The following is a 14,493-nucleotide window of genomic DNA, read 5'->3' as shown; positions in this document are numbered from 1 at the left end:
TTATAATCATCATATGGAGATAATTTGGGGGAAAAGCCTATTTACCGTGGGGACTATCAAATGAGCGGCGGATATGGTGTATGTATGTATGTATAGGGCTAGCAATTAAACCCGCAAAAAACATGGGTGAATTTATCCTAGAAAGGAGCGAATTTATTAGCCCCCTTACTAAAAAACGAAAAAAAATGCAAAGAGGAAAATTGATGTTGTGACTTTTTCGTAGCAATCTAAATCTGATCTCTTCACCCACCGACTTTTAGAGTAAATTATTGACTACATCTTCATCATTAATTTCCACGGATAGGGAATCACATGGGATACAGCTATCTTGTGGGATGGGATATTTATATAAGCAAGCATGTCCCCTCCATGTAGAGTTCGATAGCTACTTCTCTAGAATATGGACCTGCCACCAATGAACCAACGTACACGTTTTAGCCTTCAGCAAGGTTTTAAATTTCGGTTTCGGTACCTATTTCTGACCCAACCGAAATCCGAAATTTCATATTAAGCTTCGAAATTTGGGACTGAAATTTCAAATTTTCGGCTGAAATTTTATAACATTTTTTTTTTTTAAATGCCATTTTCTTGAAATTTCGGATCGAAATTCTGAAATTTTGGACGAAATATCAAATTTTGGGGAATTTCGGTTTCGGTCCCCACCGAAATCCAAAATTTAAAACCATGGTCTACAGTCCTTAGAACAAGACCAAGAAAAAGAAAGGATGATCTTACACACGCAACTTATTTGGATGACAACTCGGAAGGCTGTGGCTCTTTGGCGTAAAGTCATGGGTTTGCTCCCCAGTGACGAGTGTTCGAATCCCCCCTTGCTTACCCGATGTGCGTGGTTTCCGGGTGATTGCGCGCATCTGTATATATTTAATGTTCTTATTTTTGTATGCTTTTGAAATTGAAGTCTTTATATGAAATGGGAAAATTGGGTGGCACACAAGGTCATTTGAAAGCTCATGAATGTTAAGTTTCCTTTAATTAGTCAATATCATATAAATAAATAAAAATTTAAACCATTAATTACTACATGCAATTTTCTTTATAGATATTAAACCTAGGGAAGTGATATATTCGACCTTTCTTGGGGTGTCCCAAGTAAAAAAAAAACAAAGAGCAAATATATCACTTGGCCAAATCTATCTATATATTTTTAGGGATTCGCTAAGGGCCATCGCAAAACGGCATTTCGCAGCAGGCTGATGCATGTGAGAGCACCTTCAGATGAATTAAATGCATAAAACAAAATCTGTTGAAAAGTAGGGGTGTCAACAGATCCACTTCGGATCGGATCCACCTATGTCTTAGTCATGATCTGCTCAAATCCCTTATTGGTCGGATCGGATTTGGAGTGTTCTTCGGATCCTACTTCTTGTGTCCTACTCTCAGTCCATTCAAACCGGACCGTCCAACAAAGTGTCCTAGTAGGTCCTACTTACAAAACAACAAAAAATTCCAACTTTCTTCATTTGAAATGAACTCCAAAACTCTCTTAGTTCTGGAAAGAATTAGTCACTATATCTAATAACAACCTACGCTTTTGATGAAGAATAGGATTTTATTGTTGAAAAGAACTCCAATGTTAGAGGGTGCGTGACGATAAAACTTTCTAGTAACTAATGGAATATTAGCCGGCTCAACTGTGTGGGGGGAGTTGATGCGGAAAGAGAGGAAGAGAATTGATCCGGTGGTGAGTAGAAACAGAATACCAAATCCATAAAACTAGTGAAAAGAAAATACCTATTCCGAAGTAGTTTTTTGTTTTCCTCTGTTATTAGTAGCTTTTCATGCTCCCCTCACTCCGAACCTCTCAACGGTCACCCATCTCTCACAATTGGCCCCCACAAATATTCCATGGAATATTTTTTTCATATGGTGGCCAAAGGTAGCAGAAGCGTCCACGGATTGTAACGAAAGTGACAGACAAAGAAAAGATAAACATCTCTCTCTCTCTCTCTCTCTAGATTAATGGGCTTTGGCACATCCATAGTGACCCCCATTAACCCCATTTTTTGGTCCCAAACTACATGTGATAGGGCTTGCTGATTTGGTGGCCCACATGTGGATAAATCATAGGCCCTCAACTCAACTAAGCCTTTGTCCCAGACTAGTTGGGGTCAGCTAATGAATCCTTTAGCAAATTTTCATGAAGAAGGTGAAAGGATCTACCCGGTTCAAATTGACTAAGTCTAACTTGACGCTAGTTGGGTTCATCTACATGAATATAAATCATTGGCCCTACATTACAAAAATTGTATAATCTCGACCGTCGAGTGGATTTACTTGGAAGATGGACAAACACCATTCGTTTATTATTGAACCAATCCACCAATCAGATCAACGATTTAGATACCTCAGAATGAGACTTGACAGATAAAAGGGCTTATAATCATCCGATCAAGATGTTCTCAACAATATTTCATCTGACTTGTAATCTCTAATCGGATAAACGGATCCGATGATCTCCACGTTTCACGCACACGGCCCAAAAAGGTGGCTTTTAGCAAAGAGCTCCTCCCCTGTCTTTGCTTCTCTTTCACAATGTGGATTTGCTAACGTGCGCGTGTAGCGTTCTGGCCAAAATGTAAGTGTCTTTCGCACGTGATATTCTGCAAAAAGCACGTGCGAGCAGCTTTAAAGGGGCTCAAATGCCCTAGCAGAGGGAGGGAAAAAACACATCCATCGGAACTCGGTTGTGTGCATTTTGATTTGATTTCTGAAGATTCGAAATCTCGCGGGAAAATGGATTCGGAAGGTAACCGTTGGTAAAACTAGATTCTCTTCTCATAATTCCCCAACGGTTCCTAATTTTTTTCAAATTTGAATATCCTCTCTTGTTTTTGCATATTAGGGCAACGGTCGAATCCCTCGGCCATGCTCACATCTTTACTCAGCAAGAGAGAGAAGCTTCAAGACGAACTGCGTAACATAGAGAAGCAGGTATTTCCCCCTTTTCTCTAATTCAGAAATTTGGTTTTTTTTCTTTTCTTTTCTTTTGGTGTTTCCTATGGTTGAGAAAGAAGGGTTATGTTGATATGAGTTTTCTGACTTGACAACATCTAAAAATCTAGAAATGATGACACGTACATACACAAAATTATTGATTATTACACAAATATGTGTCCACATGCTCACATTAACTCTAACACTCATATCAATATATTTACAAGTGTCCAAAGGAGTGTCGACACGCGTGTCGGGTTGGACAAGGCAGGACACGTGTGTCAGCAATAAATTCAAAGTGTAGTCTAAATCGTTTTTGGAAAAAGATCCATATAATTTTCATTTGAAACTTAAAATGAGTTTTCAAGTTTGAAGTGCACTCTTTTATTAAATACACTCATTCAGCATTATCAAATGGAGAAAATATTCTTTTAGGATGAGATAATCGCCTAAATAGGATGCTCACTCTTAATTAATAGGAAACACATAGGAAGCATTTGGGGAGCGCGCTTCCCCTAAATTTGGGAAGTGAGAAGAACTTAGGTTCCAAAGCGAGTTTCCCATAAAAGTAGGAAGTTTCTATGGTTATGAGTATAGATTGAGGTAATAGTTGTGAAAGTAGTGTGAAACACATACCTATTACATTTCATTGTTAATCTAGGTTTTCGAGTTTTGTTTAAATGGTGGTCTAGTTATGTGATTTTCTGTGGCGGGTCAGACTGCTATATTGTAAATAGGACCAAAACCTTGTGTTTCTTGGAAATTTAGCAGGAGATATTGGTATGAGGTTGTTAATTGGTTTTCTTAGGCACTCTTTTCAAATAAGTCGGGCTGCTATTTTGTAAATAGGACCAAAACTTAGAAAGCCAGTGCTATTAAATACAGATCCAGTAAATGAGGCTGGTTGGATCCTAGCTAACCTTTACTACTAATCCCATGTATTACATGGGTTTTGATGAAAGGGTGATACGGATGAAGAGACGGATGGTGAATGGAAGCTTGTCTCCTGCACTACTATTGGTTTTCTCTCATGAATAGGACAATTTGTTTTTCTCGGCGGTAGATGCAACTAGTTGGAGTAAGGTTTTGATGGACTGGAGATGGAAAAGATATGAGGTTGGCATATTTTGTTGAGTTCATTAGATGATAACATTACTGTTCCAATATTGATGCGAATCTTATGATTGTTTAGTTGGCCCATGATTGGATACATGATTAAATTAAGTGAAAACCAAGCTTGCATTTTCTTTTTCGTTATATTTTCCTATTGGCCAATAACGTCAAAGTGATAAAAGTTCTCTAAATGGGATAGCTTGGACAATGCATTTAAGTTTATATGTGGTTAGGTTGTTAAAGATAGGATAAACAAAAAGGAAGTGCTTATCCATGGGATTTAAAAAACTACATAAATGATTCTTATAATGGATGAAAATCTTTGTAGCAAGATATGACATTCTCAGGTTTTTTTAGCTCCGACTATGCATACTGACACAGTCATCCAATTAAACACAGCTGGGTTTATCTATTTGAATTTTGAACAGGGAAAAGTCTTTGGCTCAAGGTAGAGGTGAATCTCTCAACAAGGGTGCTCCTTGGAAGAAGGGGGCAGAAGAGATGGGAGAGTGGGGAGGGAGGGGTTTTGTGTTACCCATTAACTAGGGGAGGGATCCCCTTGTTTTTATTATAATTTTATTCCTTTTCCTCTTTAATAGGTCTTGTTTTTAAATGGTTTCTCTTTTATTTGTCTTTTAAGATTTAAATCGAGTAGCTTGAAGTTTGGTATCTCTGGCCGTCTAACACTGAAACGTGTGATAGTGTCCAAATTACATAGTTGGGAGCAATATTTTTCAATTTTTTTATCCAGGACTTTGTTCAATTGCTTTTGATTAATTGCAAGCCTTCCTTATACTAGCATATCTTTTTCTACCTAACCTTGTCATTATTTTAAAGGTCTATGAGTTAGAGACAAGCTACTTACATGATTCGAGCCAATGTGGGAATGTATTGAAAGGTTTTGAAGGATTTCTATCGTCAACCAAAAGCACCATCAAGTAAGTTGCTTGGACTTTTTCTTTGCCTCCTTTTCTGTACCTGAGGTACTGCTTTAGGTATAATGCTGTCAAAGGAATGGGCCCTTGTATGATCTCGGATGTTTTGCGTGATACTATATGTATCTACTTATGCTTGGATTTTAAAGTATACTGCCTCTATGACCACTCGTGCATTTTAGTGACACTATATCTAACTACTTATGTTTGGATTTTGACGTATTTTATTTCTTCTATGACCACTCGTGCATTTATTATTAGGTTATCACCAGGAATCTTGTTAGGTTTCTAGAGACGTGACTATCCTCCCAAGTCAGGAAGGTTTCATTTCCTTTCTTTTGCATCAGTGACCTGCATGATGCTTAATCACACCCAAATATGTTTGGGTCAATATTCTACAGCACTAGTGCTCCACCATAGTTTGCTTTGTGCTAAGTGTTTAGCAACGTTTCTTGTCCTTCTAATCCTAGTTTGCTTTAAAATTCGATGATACAAAAACGTCGTGGAGTGGTGCTTGAATACTAGGCATACATCTTCTAGGAGCTAGATAGAAACTCTTGTCAACACAGGTAGTTGTGATGTGCATAAATGACAAGACATGTCTTTAATCAATTCTTTTCTCAGAGAGGGGAGAGGGAGAAAATGAAGCCGATGAATGACCAATATTAAGTCCTAGATTGAATTGTGAATATTATCCTATGTAATCAGGCACTCAAATGGAGTATTCCTTGGGTATGATATTTAAGGGCTCGACATACTAAGTAATGGCAAAAAGTTAATAGAGAGCTGTAAATTATGAAAGGTCAAGGCTGACACCAGCTTAAAAAATAATCATCTGCTTGGTACATAACCATGAATCTTTTTTAATCCGGTTCAAATGTTACGTTGTTCGTAGAATAGGATGAGTTAGATCATATATGGATCCATTTTAAAGGGAATGTTGCAATGTAGTAGTGCTCTTTTGACATCATTATATGTTAGAGTATATGCCCTGAAAAGCCAGTAAAATGACGTTTATTAATCAATAAAGATTTATTTCATGACATGAATGGGTAATTATATTAATGAATGTGTATGATGTGCTTATTTATACGTCCTTAGATAGCGTAGTAGAAATGTCATTCTCAAAGGATTCACAGATCCAAGAGAGCAAGGAGATATGGCATCTCAGTTCTATGCAAGCCTTAATAGTTCCTAGTTGGGAAAGAGACTGGACATCTCTTTATGTATACAACTAGCACCAGTCTTGCCTACATGCACGTGTCGTGAGGTGGCTTATCTCGGTCATCTGGGTAGTGGACCCAAAGCAAGAAGAGTGGGTGCGACGATTGGATCACGCAACCGAATTAGATCAAACAAAAAACAACTTGTGGACAAGAGAGTATAAAATTGTTCTTCCAGACAGGACCCTTCACATGTCCTTAGACCTGAGGGATCTTATTGGTCTGTCGGCCCCTTCTAGGGTCTTAGTCTATCTCATAGTGATTCTAGTGTAGAGTCACGTTCGAATAAAACTATATCCTAGAGCAAACCCTCGAGACCAATAGTAATACTCAACATGGGATTCTTCGCCCGAAAATTTTGGGATTGTCATCTACAATTTTGTCAGCGTGGTAGGCATATTAAATAACCTGGCCAGGCGGACTTGATAAAAGGTTTATCGGAATGTTTTATGAAACATTGAAAAAAATTCAAAGGATTTTACAAATGCAGTTGGAGGCTTAACACCGCTTGATCAAAATGGTATACCAAGAGTGGGCTAATGGGGTAAGAGATGTCCACTCCCCGCATGACTCAACTCAGTAGATGTAGTCCAGAAGAAAGGACTTGCACATACAAGATGTGATTAGGGGTAAGATGATCTGACGGTCATCTTCAAGGTTATGTCTCGATGGAGGCCACTGACCTAATGCGAGTGTAGTTTAACTACAGAGCGAGATCACAGTGGGCCACCAAAGGGATCTGTAGGATTGACCGTCGGATCCCTGCGACGATCCCACTCATAACTCGAATGACCCGAAAACATCAAACTGATCAGGGTTCTGCATTTTATGTAATTGCATGGACAGATATGATTCGTTAGATCAATGTGGATATTAAATAAGTATATATATATATATATATATATATATATATATATATATGTTGATATCTGTATATATATGCATGTCTTTGTTATTAGTTAACAAGAGACAATGAGATAATTTTTCGAAGACAAATTGGAGCAGAAATAGTTCTCATTGGATGCGAGTTAGTACTTAATTAAATGGATAATTAATTATTCATTAACTATACATTATTATATATTATTAATATGATTAATAATAAGTATAATGATGTGAAATCCAAATGAGGATCGTTATTCCCAAACCGGTTTTGCAAAAGTTGCGGAATTGGAATGAAATTGGGAATTGGGATAGGACTACACATTTGGATAAGGTTGATGGGGCCCACCACACGCCAAAACAGTTGGAGAGCTAAAGAAAACGTTCCCAATTGCTTAAGGACTTTGAGTTGCACTCAAACTCCTCTTTGGATAAGAATTGCTAAAATGTAGGATCTACAAAGCAAGCAATTCATCACCAACACCAACTCTTATGAGATAAGACCAAAGAGAGCTAGAGTGTGACTTCAATACACGTTCCCCAAGGTTTCTTGGGCGTCCCCACAAAGCCTTGGACGTTTGGGAAGAGTCCCAATTCGTCAAGGAGTCTTAATGCAACTAGTCTACGTAGTGGATAGGAATTGGGAGAGATAAAAAAAGGGAAGATCAAACCAAACTCTTATTATTATTTAAGGGAGAGGGCTGAACGAATTTTGGGTGTATTCCATCTCCAAAATTCGTCAGCCACTTCTCCTCGGAAAATCGTTTTCCACTCTCTCTCTCTTTTTCTTCTCCAATTGTTGGAATTTCACTCCATAGTTTCAAAGAGAAAGGATTCCAATTCAATTCTGTGATCTCTACAACAAAGGTACTGATTAGATCAGACCTTGTTGAGGTGAAAAAGAGTTATTCACATCCACAATCAATGGTGTAAAGAAAACAATCCATCGGTTCAACTTGCGGGGTTCGCGGCGTTGAGAATGTTCACAACCGTTCGAAGAGTAGATCAAGCAACGTGGTTCCTTGATTTCTTCTTCAAAGATGTATTTCTTTATGTTTAATTAACATAATTAACTAATCTAGACTCTAGGATCTTGAGCAAAAGCAAGATTGGAAAAAAAATTTAAAGTTCTATGCGATTTTTGTTCCGCTACGCATAGCGATCTTGCCGGAAGGGGATAACCTTCCTTCATTATGATGAGTTAATCTTCCAGGTTTGCATAGTTTTGTTGTTTTGCCCTTCAATGTTGTCTTTGCATGCTTCTAATTATCTTTGCATGTTTTGGATTTTTCTATAAGATTTTCCTAATGATAAAACAGTGTGAGCGTGAAGTTGGATTGATACGATATCTTCAATTGGTCATGACAAAAACTTGTTAAATTTTTATTTCAGCCTAAAGCGTTCCAGGAAGTTCCAGCCCGAAGATAGGCTGTTCTCATTGTCGTCAGTTACTTCACCAGCAGTACGTATTCTATAATTCACCGATTAAATAGAACTGGAACTTGCTTAATTTTATATGGTCCTAAGTCTTTTGCAAAACAGTGTATATCCAATTAGTTGTTCTTGCAAAGATAAAACTAGATTGCTAAGAATTACCTTTTGAATATTTATATTGACGTTGCTCTCTCTATTTTTTTCTTATGCATCTCACTAATGCCAGAGTGTGTAGTATGTAATAAGATTACCTTTTGAAAATTTTCATTTCAAGAGCATCCAACATGCAGTCTGTGCTAATATAGAATAAACGACTTCCATGTTGTGTCTTACAGTAGTTCAGTCAGATCTTCTAAAGATAATAACCACATTGAAGTATGTCAAGCATATGTGTAATATTTTCTTCAAGAACATGTGTCAGGAATGTTCTTACTTATTGTGCCACGTGTTCAATCATACACTAGTAACCATTTCTTATTAAAAGAAAACCCTTTTTTCTTTTTATGTAATGACAAACATACCCCTATTTGGTACCTGTGGCACTATTAGGAGGGACATGTGGGACGACCTTGACTTAAGTGTGTGTTGATGTCATTTACCATCTGAAAGCTATGTGACATGACATACCAGAAAAATGTTGCAGTGTCAGTCAAATATTAACACTTTTTTTTGGCATCTCTCATAGAAATTTTCATAATCTTAATGTGATTCTTTTTATCTGGTCACTATTTTATACAGCGCATGCTTTTGTGAACTGATATTTATATATTAACATGCCCTTCTCTATTATCACGAACGGGACAGATGCATCATCTCGTTAGGTTTTCCAGGATCATCTTTTCTCACACCTCATGTCCATGTTTTGGATCCTGAAAGTATCTGCATCTAAGTTACATAATTGTAGAGAGAGACAACAGGTTGGAGATATGTATGTTCATTTTGATATTGTCAGAACTTTGAGAAATAAGTTGGACGACTAAAGTGTACATAAATTTGAGTTTAAATAAAACCTTAATCGATTTGGAACCAGTAAAGGGGGAATAAGCTGGAATATGGAGTACTTTTATCACAGGGGCATAAAAAAGCACAATCCTGGGAATCTACCCTTAGGTGCTGTTTGGATACGCGGATTTTAGAATCTTGGATTTCCTTAAAATCCTAGCTGGGAGACAAGAGAAGGAGGAGACCGTCCGTTTCGCTTCTCTTTAGAATCTTGGATTTTAAGTAAGAAATCCAGGTTTTAAACGACGGCTGGGAGACAAGAGAAGGAGGAGACCAGCTGTTGTTTAAAGCCTGGATTTCTTACTTAAAATCCAAGATTCTAAAGAGAAGTGAAACGGACGGTCTCCTTCATCTACCGTCTCCCAGCTAGGATTTTGAGGAAATTCAAGATTCTAAAATCCACGTATCCAAACGGCCCAGTAGAAATGCATGTTTAGAGGTGTTACAAATAGAAATGCATGTTTTCATTGGTAGGCTACAACATTACTAGATCTAGGATAGACAAGGTTTTGTTTTGGAATTGATTGTCACTTCCAGATATAAGGGTCAATCTCACTGACTTCCAAGTCCATTGACATACCAAGCCATTTTTTAGCATTTGTTTCTGCCAGTCCACCTGCATCACTTACCCACCAAAAAATGCAGATCTCCGTCCTTCTAGATGTTCTCTAAGTGACTTTTGTGTTCGTTGCAGTACGATGTGGCATTTTTCGTGTTTCCACTATTGCCCATAAGACTAATATGTCCTGTGGAGATTCTATCAGACTTGGGATGAGGGATTCACTTGTGTCCCTTGCCCCACAAATGCACTTCTTTTATGTAGGTACATAACTGAGGCATCGAAAGTTGACGACCACAATATCCCAGTAGCATCCAAGGCAGTACCCATTCAAATAACTAGCACCGATTAATTCTTATAACCAACCCCATAAACCAGTACTTGCACCAGTAACCACCTTCTTTATGCAGGGTGGATGCACACTGAAATCATGTCACTTTCATGCACGTTATGCATACAAGGAGGAAGAAGCACAAATAAGCATCACTTTATCCATCTAATAGATGTCAAAAATCATTGTGCAACACGGCCCATGGAATACATAACAATCTCTACGAAAAGTTCCTTCCAATTGCAAGATGGCCATTTTTCTATGCCTCCATACTAAACTTTCTACATTTCCTGCCTCTCCGGTATGTTATCTGAAGTTAAATAGTTGAAGCTTTTGTGCTTTTAACTTGTCTTATAACAAAGGTTCCATTTGCTGGTGTTCTAGGGGTCCCCTGGTTTTTTTTGGGAGGGTTCTTCAGTTTTAAACTTGATTTGTTGGGATACCATTCAGGCCTTTTTGTGTTTCAATCCATAGGACTATCAAAATGTACCCACGAGGTTAAAGTGTTAAGAACGTGTTTCTGACCGAAATGCTGATTTGGCCAAATAAACCCTGTTCAACTTCTTTTCAATCTTCTAGCAAATGACAACTAATATGCACCTTTTTGAATAGTGATAGAAATAAACATAGAACTTGGTGAATGCAACAATCAGTTGGTTGAGATATATAGGTGATTAGGGCTTGAAGGTAAAACCGTAAAACTAGAAACAGTAAGATTCACTGATATAATGAAAATGGATCATGATGCATATAGAATCAGTTAGATATTTAGAATAACACATGTGCTAGACTAATCTCCATGGCTAGAGAACCACTAAGCTCACCCAAGCTTCTCTTAGTTTACCTATACAAGGGTGCCTTTCTGGGGGCTTACATGCTTTGCCCCATAGGGCTAATAACATGGACATGCCATAGGGCATGAAGCATCTTTCAGGACAAAATTCCCTTTGGCAATAGGCCATTATTCATCTGGATGTGCAAAATATTATTTGAAAGAACAGCTGGTTTCAGCAGGCAACTTTGGCCTATGGAGCCATATGTACGAATGTTGCTGGTGCATCTGGAAAACCAGATAAGCTTGTGCATTACCTTTCTTTGTAAAATGATTGTACTGTTCTGTGATGTGGACTGTGAGCTACTTTGGTTAACCTGATACAAAATACAGTGATTCAGCTATGTCATGAGCTACATTTTCATGTTTTGTGTTGAGATAACTCTTGCTTGCTTGAGTGGATGGTTTGGTTGATTTTCAACAAGGCAACTTGGTTAATCAAGAAGAATCAAGGTTTTAAATGTCGGTTTCGGTGTCAGCCGAAATATTTCGGTTTCAGTGGAAATTTCGGCCGAAATCATGTAAAATTTTGATAAAAATTATGTTTTTTTTTTTTTTTTTTTAAATTCCACTGAAATGTATAAAATATGGAAATTTCAGTAATTTCGGTGGAAATCTTTAACGTTTCAGTAGAAATTCTGTAAATAAGGGTGAAAAACGAAACTTCAAATTTCGGCTGAAATTTTGGATTTCAGCTCAATTTCAGTAAAATTTCAAGGAAATCATGTAAAAATCCAATTCAATGTACTTTCAGTTTCAGTCCAAACCAAAATATTGAGGCCGAAATTTTGGATTTCGGCGGGAACTGAAATCTTTCTGTTCTTTTTTTATCTATGTTTTGGTAAGTCAATGGTTTGAGGAACTCCAAAAAATAGTGCTGCTTTTTGCTCAAGGAAATTTAAGCCCATGACCGTAATACCACCACGAGTTTTCCCACTGCACCAACAAGACACTCTGTGGTATTAATTATTTGTTAATATCGGTACTGGCATGGCTATCTCCTCTACATCTTCCCCACAAGAAGAAAGAAGAATTTAAGCTTTCATAAACTTTTTATTCTCAACTGCTTTTTTCTCACTACTGCTAACTTTTTATAGGTTGGCTTGATTGTTTTATGCTGAAATAGCATTTTTCCAGACTTCTGTTTCTTCTTAAGCTGAGTGAAGATGAGTTTGTACTCCGTATATGATGTGCTTGCATCTAATATGTCCTTTTGTTTGTCATCAGGTCGAAGAACATGTAATTGGACGCGATGGTGAGCCTATCTTAGTGGACCTACAGATATTATTACTACGAGCAAGAAACTGATAGCATTTTGTTTCCTTGTTTTGCGTTTGTTGGTAGATGGAAGAGAGTATGGTCCAGGTCGTATGAAGGGTGGAGGCACTCCTACAAATGGGCAGTAAGTACATTTCCCTCTTGTTTTTTTTTTTTTTTGAAATGGTACATTTCCCTCTTGTCATCCACCCATTTGAATTATCTACGGGCCTATTTTGAAGCGGGATAAAATATTTTTTATTGTGAATTTTTTTTATCGCACACAAAAAAGTATAGATTACAAGAGTGGAAAAAAAAATTACATGTGTAGCTATATTAAGTATGAGGAATGCTATGGGTAAAAGGGCGCCCCAATTTGTCAATATCCATTTATGACAGTTTTTATTGTAATTTTATGTGCCATTGTAAATGGATATTGACAAATAAGAGTGCCCTTTTCCCATTTTTGGGAAGGGCGCCTGTGAGTCTAGCATTCTTCATTAAGTGTTAATTAGATCCATTTATGAGATACTTTTTCATTGTGTATATTGTATTTTGTATGTTTTTTCAAAGTTTTTTACTGGAGAGTTAATGTTTTTATGTATGTATTTCACGTGTGTGTGCATGGGCAAGAATACATGAATGCATAAGCATTGTGGGGCTATTCTTTCTGCAGGGGGAAACCAAGGAAGGGCAGACCAGTGCCAAGAGAAGGAAAGAGAATCAGGCCATCAAATGAGCTTGAGATTGAAGATGAAGATGATCCTGATTTGGGTTTGAGATAGCTGTAGTCATCTTATGTTTCAAGAAATGTCCAGGGTATTCTTGTATAGCTTTCTTTTACAACTGCAAGGAGCATTTAGATTGAACCTATATAGAATATTGAATATTATGTTCACTTATGACCCATTCCAGTCTAGGAAATCTTACTGAGATGACTACACTCACCTTATGTTATTGTGATGCATCTAATAGACGTAAGATTTTGTCTTGTGTACTGGAGATATTGCGGTGTCAATCAATGCCCGTTCCTTTTCTTGTAAAAATAAGAGCTCACATTCTCTTAATTTGTTGAATGATTTTTGTTGAACACATTAAAAATCTAGTGAGATTTTGTCATGCGTAAACACACGCTCTCCCTCTCACATACGTAGTAAAAATAGAGGGAGAGATAATGAGATAGATTTTTAGGATTTTATTTGGAGGGTCAGTTGGTCAAGCCTCTACTCCAACTGAGGAAATTAATTTCAATTAGAGGAACACTAAATTCACAGGCACCCCTGCAAATGAAGGTGCAGAGGGCGCTGTTGGTCAAATCACATTTAAGACAGTTATGATCCTAATTTTCTATGCCATCTTAAATGGGATTTGACCGATAGGGGTGCCCTTGAAAATAAAGAAGGGCGCTCCTATTGTTCAAATCCCATTTAAGATGGCACAAAATATTAAGATCATTGTTGTTTTAAATGGGATTTGACCAATAGGAGCACCCTTTGCCCCTTCGTTTGCAAGGGCGCCTGTGAATCTAGCATTCCTCTTTTAATTAAGATCCTATAAAAGTAGGAGACCTTTGCTTTTACTGTAGGAAAAATTGCCAATGGGAGACACCAAAATATGAGAATTGCCAAAGGAGAATACTCTTTTGAAAAATTATAAAGGGGGTCGAAAATGGCATTATCAAGTCTAAAAAGGGGTTATCTGGTAAGTAAACAGTGAAAACCTGACCAAAGTGCCCTAGGGGTTATCAAGTACATAAAAGGGGTTATCAAGTTCGTAAAGACTTTATAACCCCTTGCGAGACTCAATAACCCTGTTGAGAACTTGATTATCCCCCGAGCGAGATTTGATAACCCTGTTTAGGTTAGAGTTGTTAAATCATATTTAGACTTGTGAACCAGTTGATAACCCCATTTTAGACTTGATAACCCCTAAGGTCATTTTGGTTAGGTACCCCCGCAAATTACGTTTTC

The 14,493-nt window shown here is 37.5% G+C and overlaps 1 protein-coding gene across 1 annotated transcript; it reads left to right on the top strand.

Annotated features, from left to right (window-relative positions):
• The first annotated feature begins 2,545 nt into the window (after window positions 1–2,545).
• LOC143862544 (histone acetyltransferase subunit NuA4-domain protein) lies at window positions 2,546–13,615 on the top strand. The gene is made up of 7 exons (XM_077373616.1): window positions 2,546–2,767; window positions 2,864–2,952; window positions 4,906–5,006; window positions 8,501–8,570; window positions 12,494–12,521; window positions 12,611–12,668; window positions 13,200–13,615. The coding sequence occupies exons 1-7, from the start codon at window positions 2,755–2,757 to the stop codon at window positions 13,306–13,308; spliced, it is 468 nt and encodes a 155-aa protein (XP_077229731.1). The 5' UTR covers window positions 2,546–2,754; the 3' UTR covers window positions 13,309–13,615.
• Window positions 13,616–14,493: the final 878 nt, after the last annotated feature.

Source organism: Tasmannia lanceolata, unplaced genomic scaffold (genome assembly GCF_043159265.1).
Source record: "Tasmannia lanceolata isolate RefF3 unplaced genomic scaffold, GAP_Taslan_0.1 ptg000037l, whole genome shotgun sequence".
In the NCBI taxonomy this organism is placed as follows: Eukaryota; Viridiplantae; Streptophyta; class Magnoliopsida; order Canellales; family Winteraceae; genus Tasmannia; species Tasmannia lanceolata.
Note: the sequence above shows the minus strand (reverse complement) of the source record. Positions and strands in the feature narration are given on the sequence as shown.

What these genes read in the sequence shown, in the direction of transcription:
- LOC143862544 (XM_077373616.1), top strand. An exon ending in TCAACCAAAAGCACCATCAA is followed by an intron (nt 5,007 to 8,500) that starts GTAAGTTGCTTG and finishes TTTTTATTTCAG; the next exon opens with CCTAAAGCGTTCCAGGAAGT. An exon ending in ACATGTAATTGGACGCGATG is followed by an intron (nt 12,522 to 12,610) that starts GTGAGCCTATCT and finishes GTTTGTTGGTAG; the next exon opens with ATGGAAGAGAGTATGGTCCA.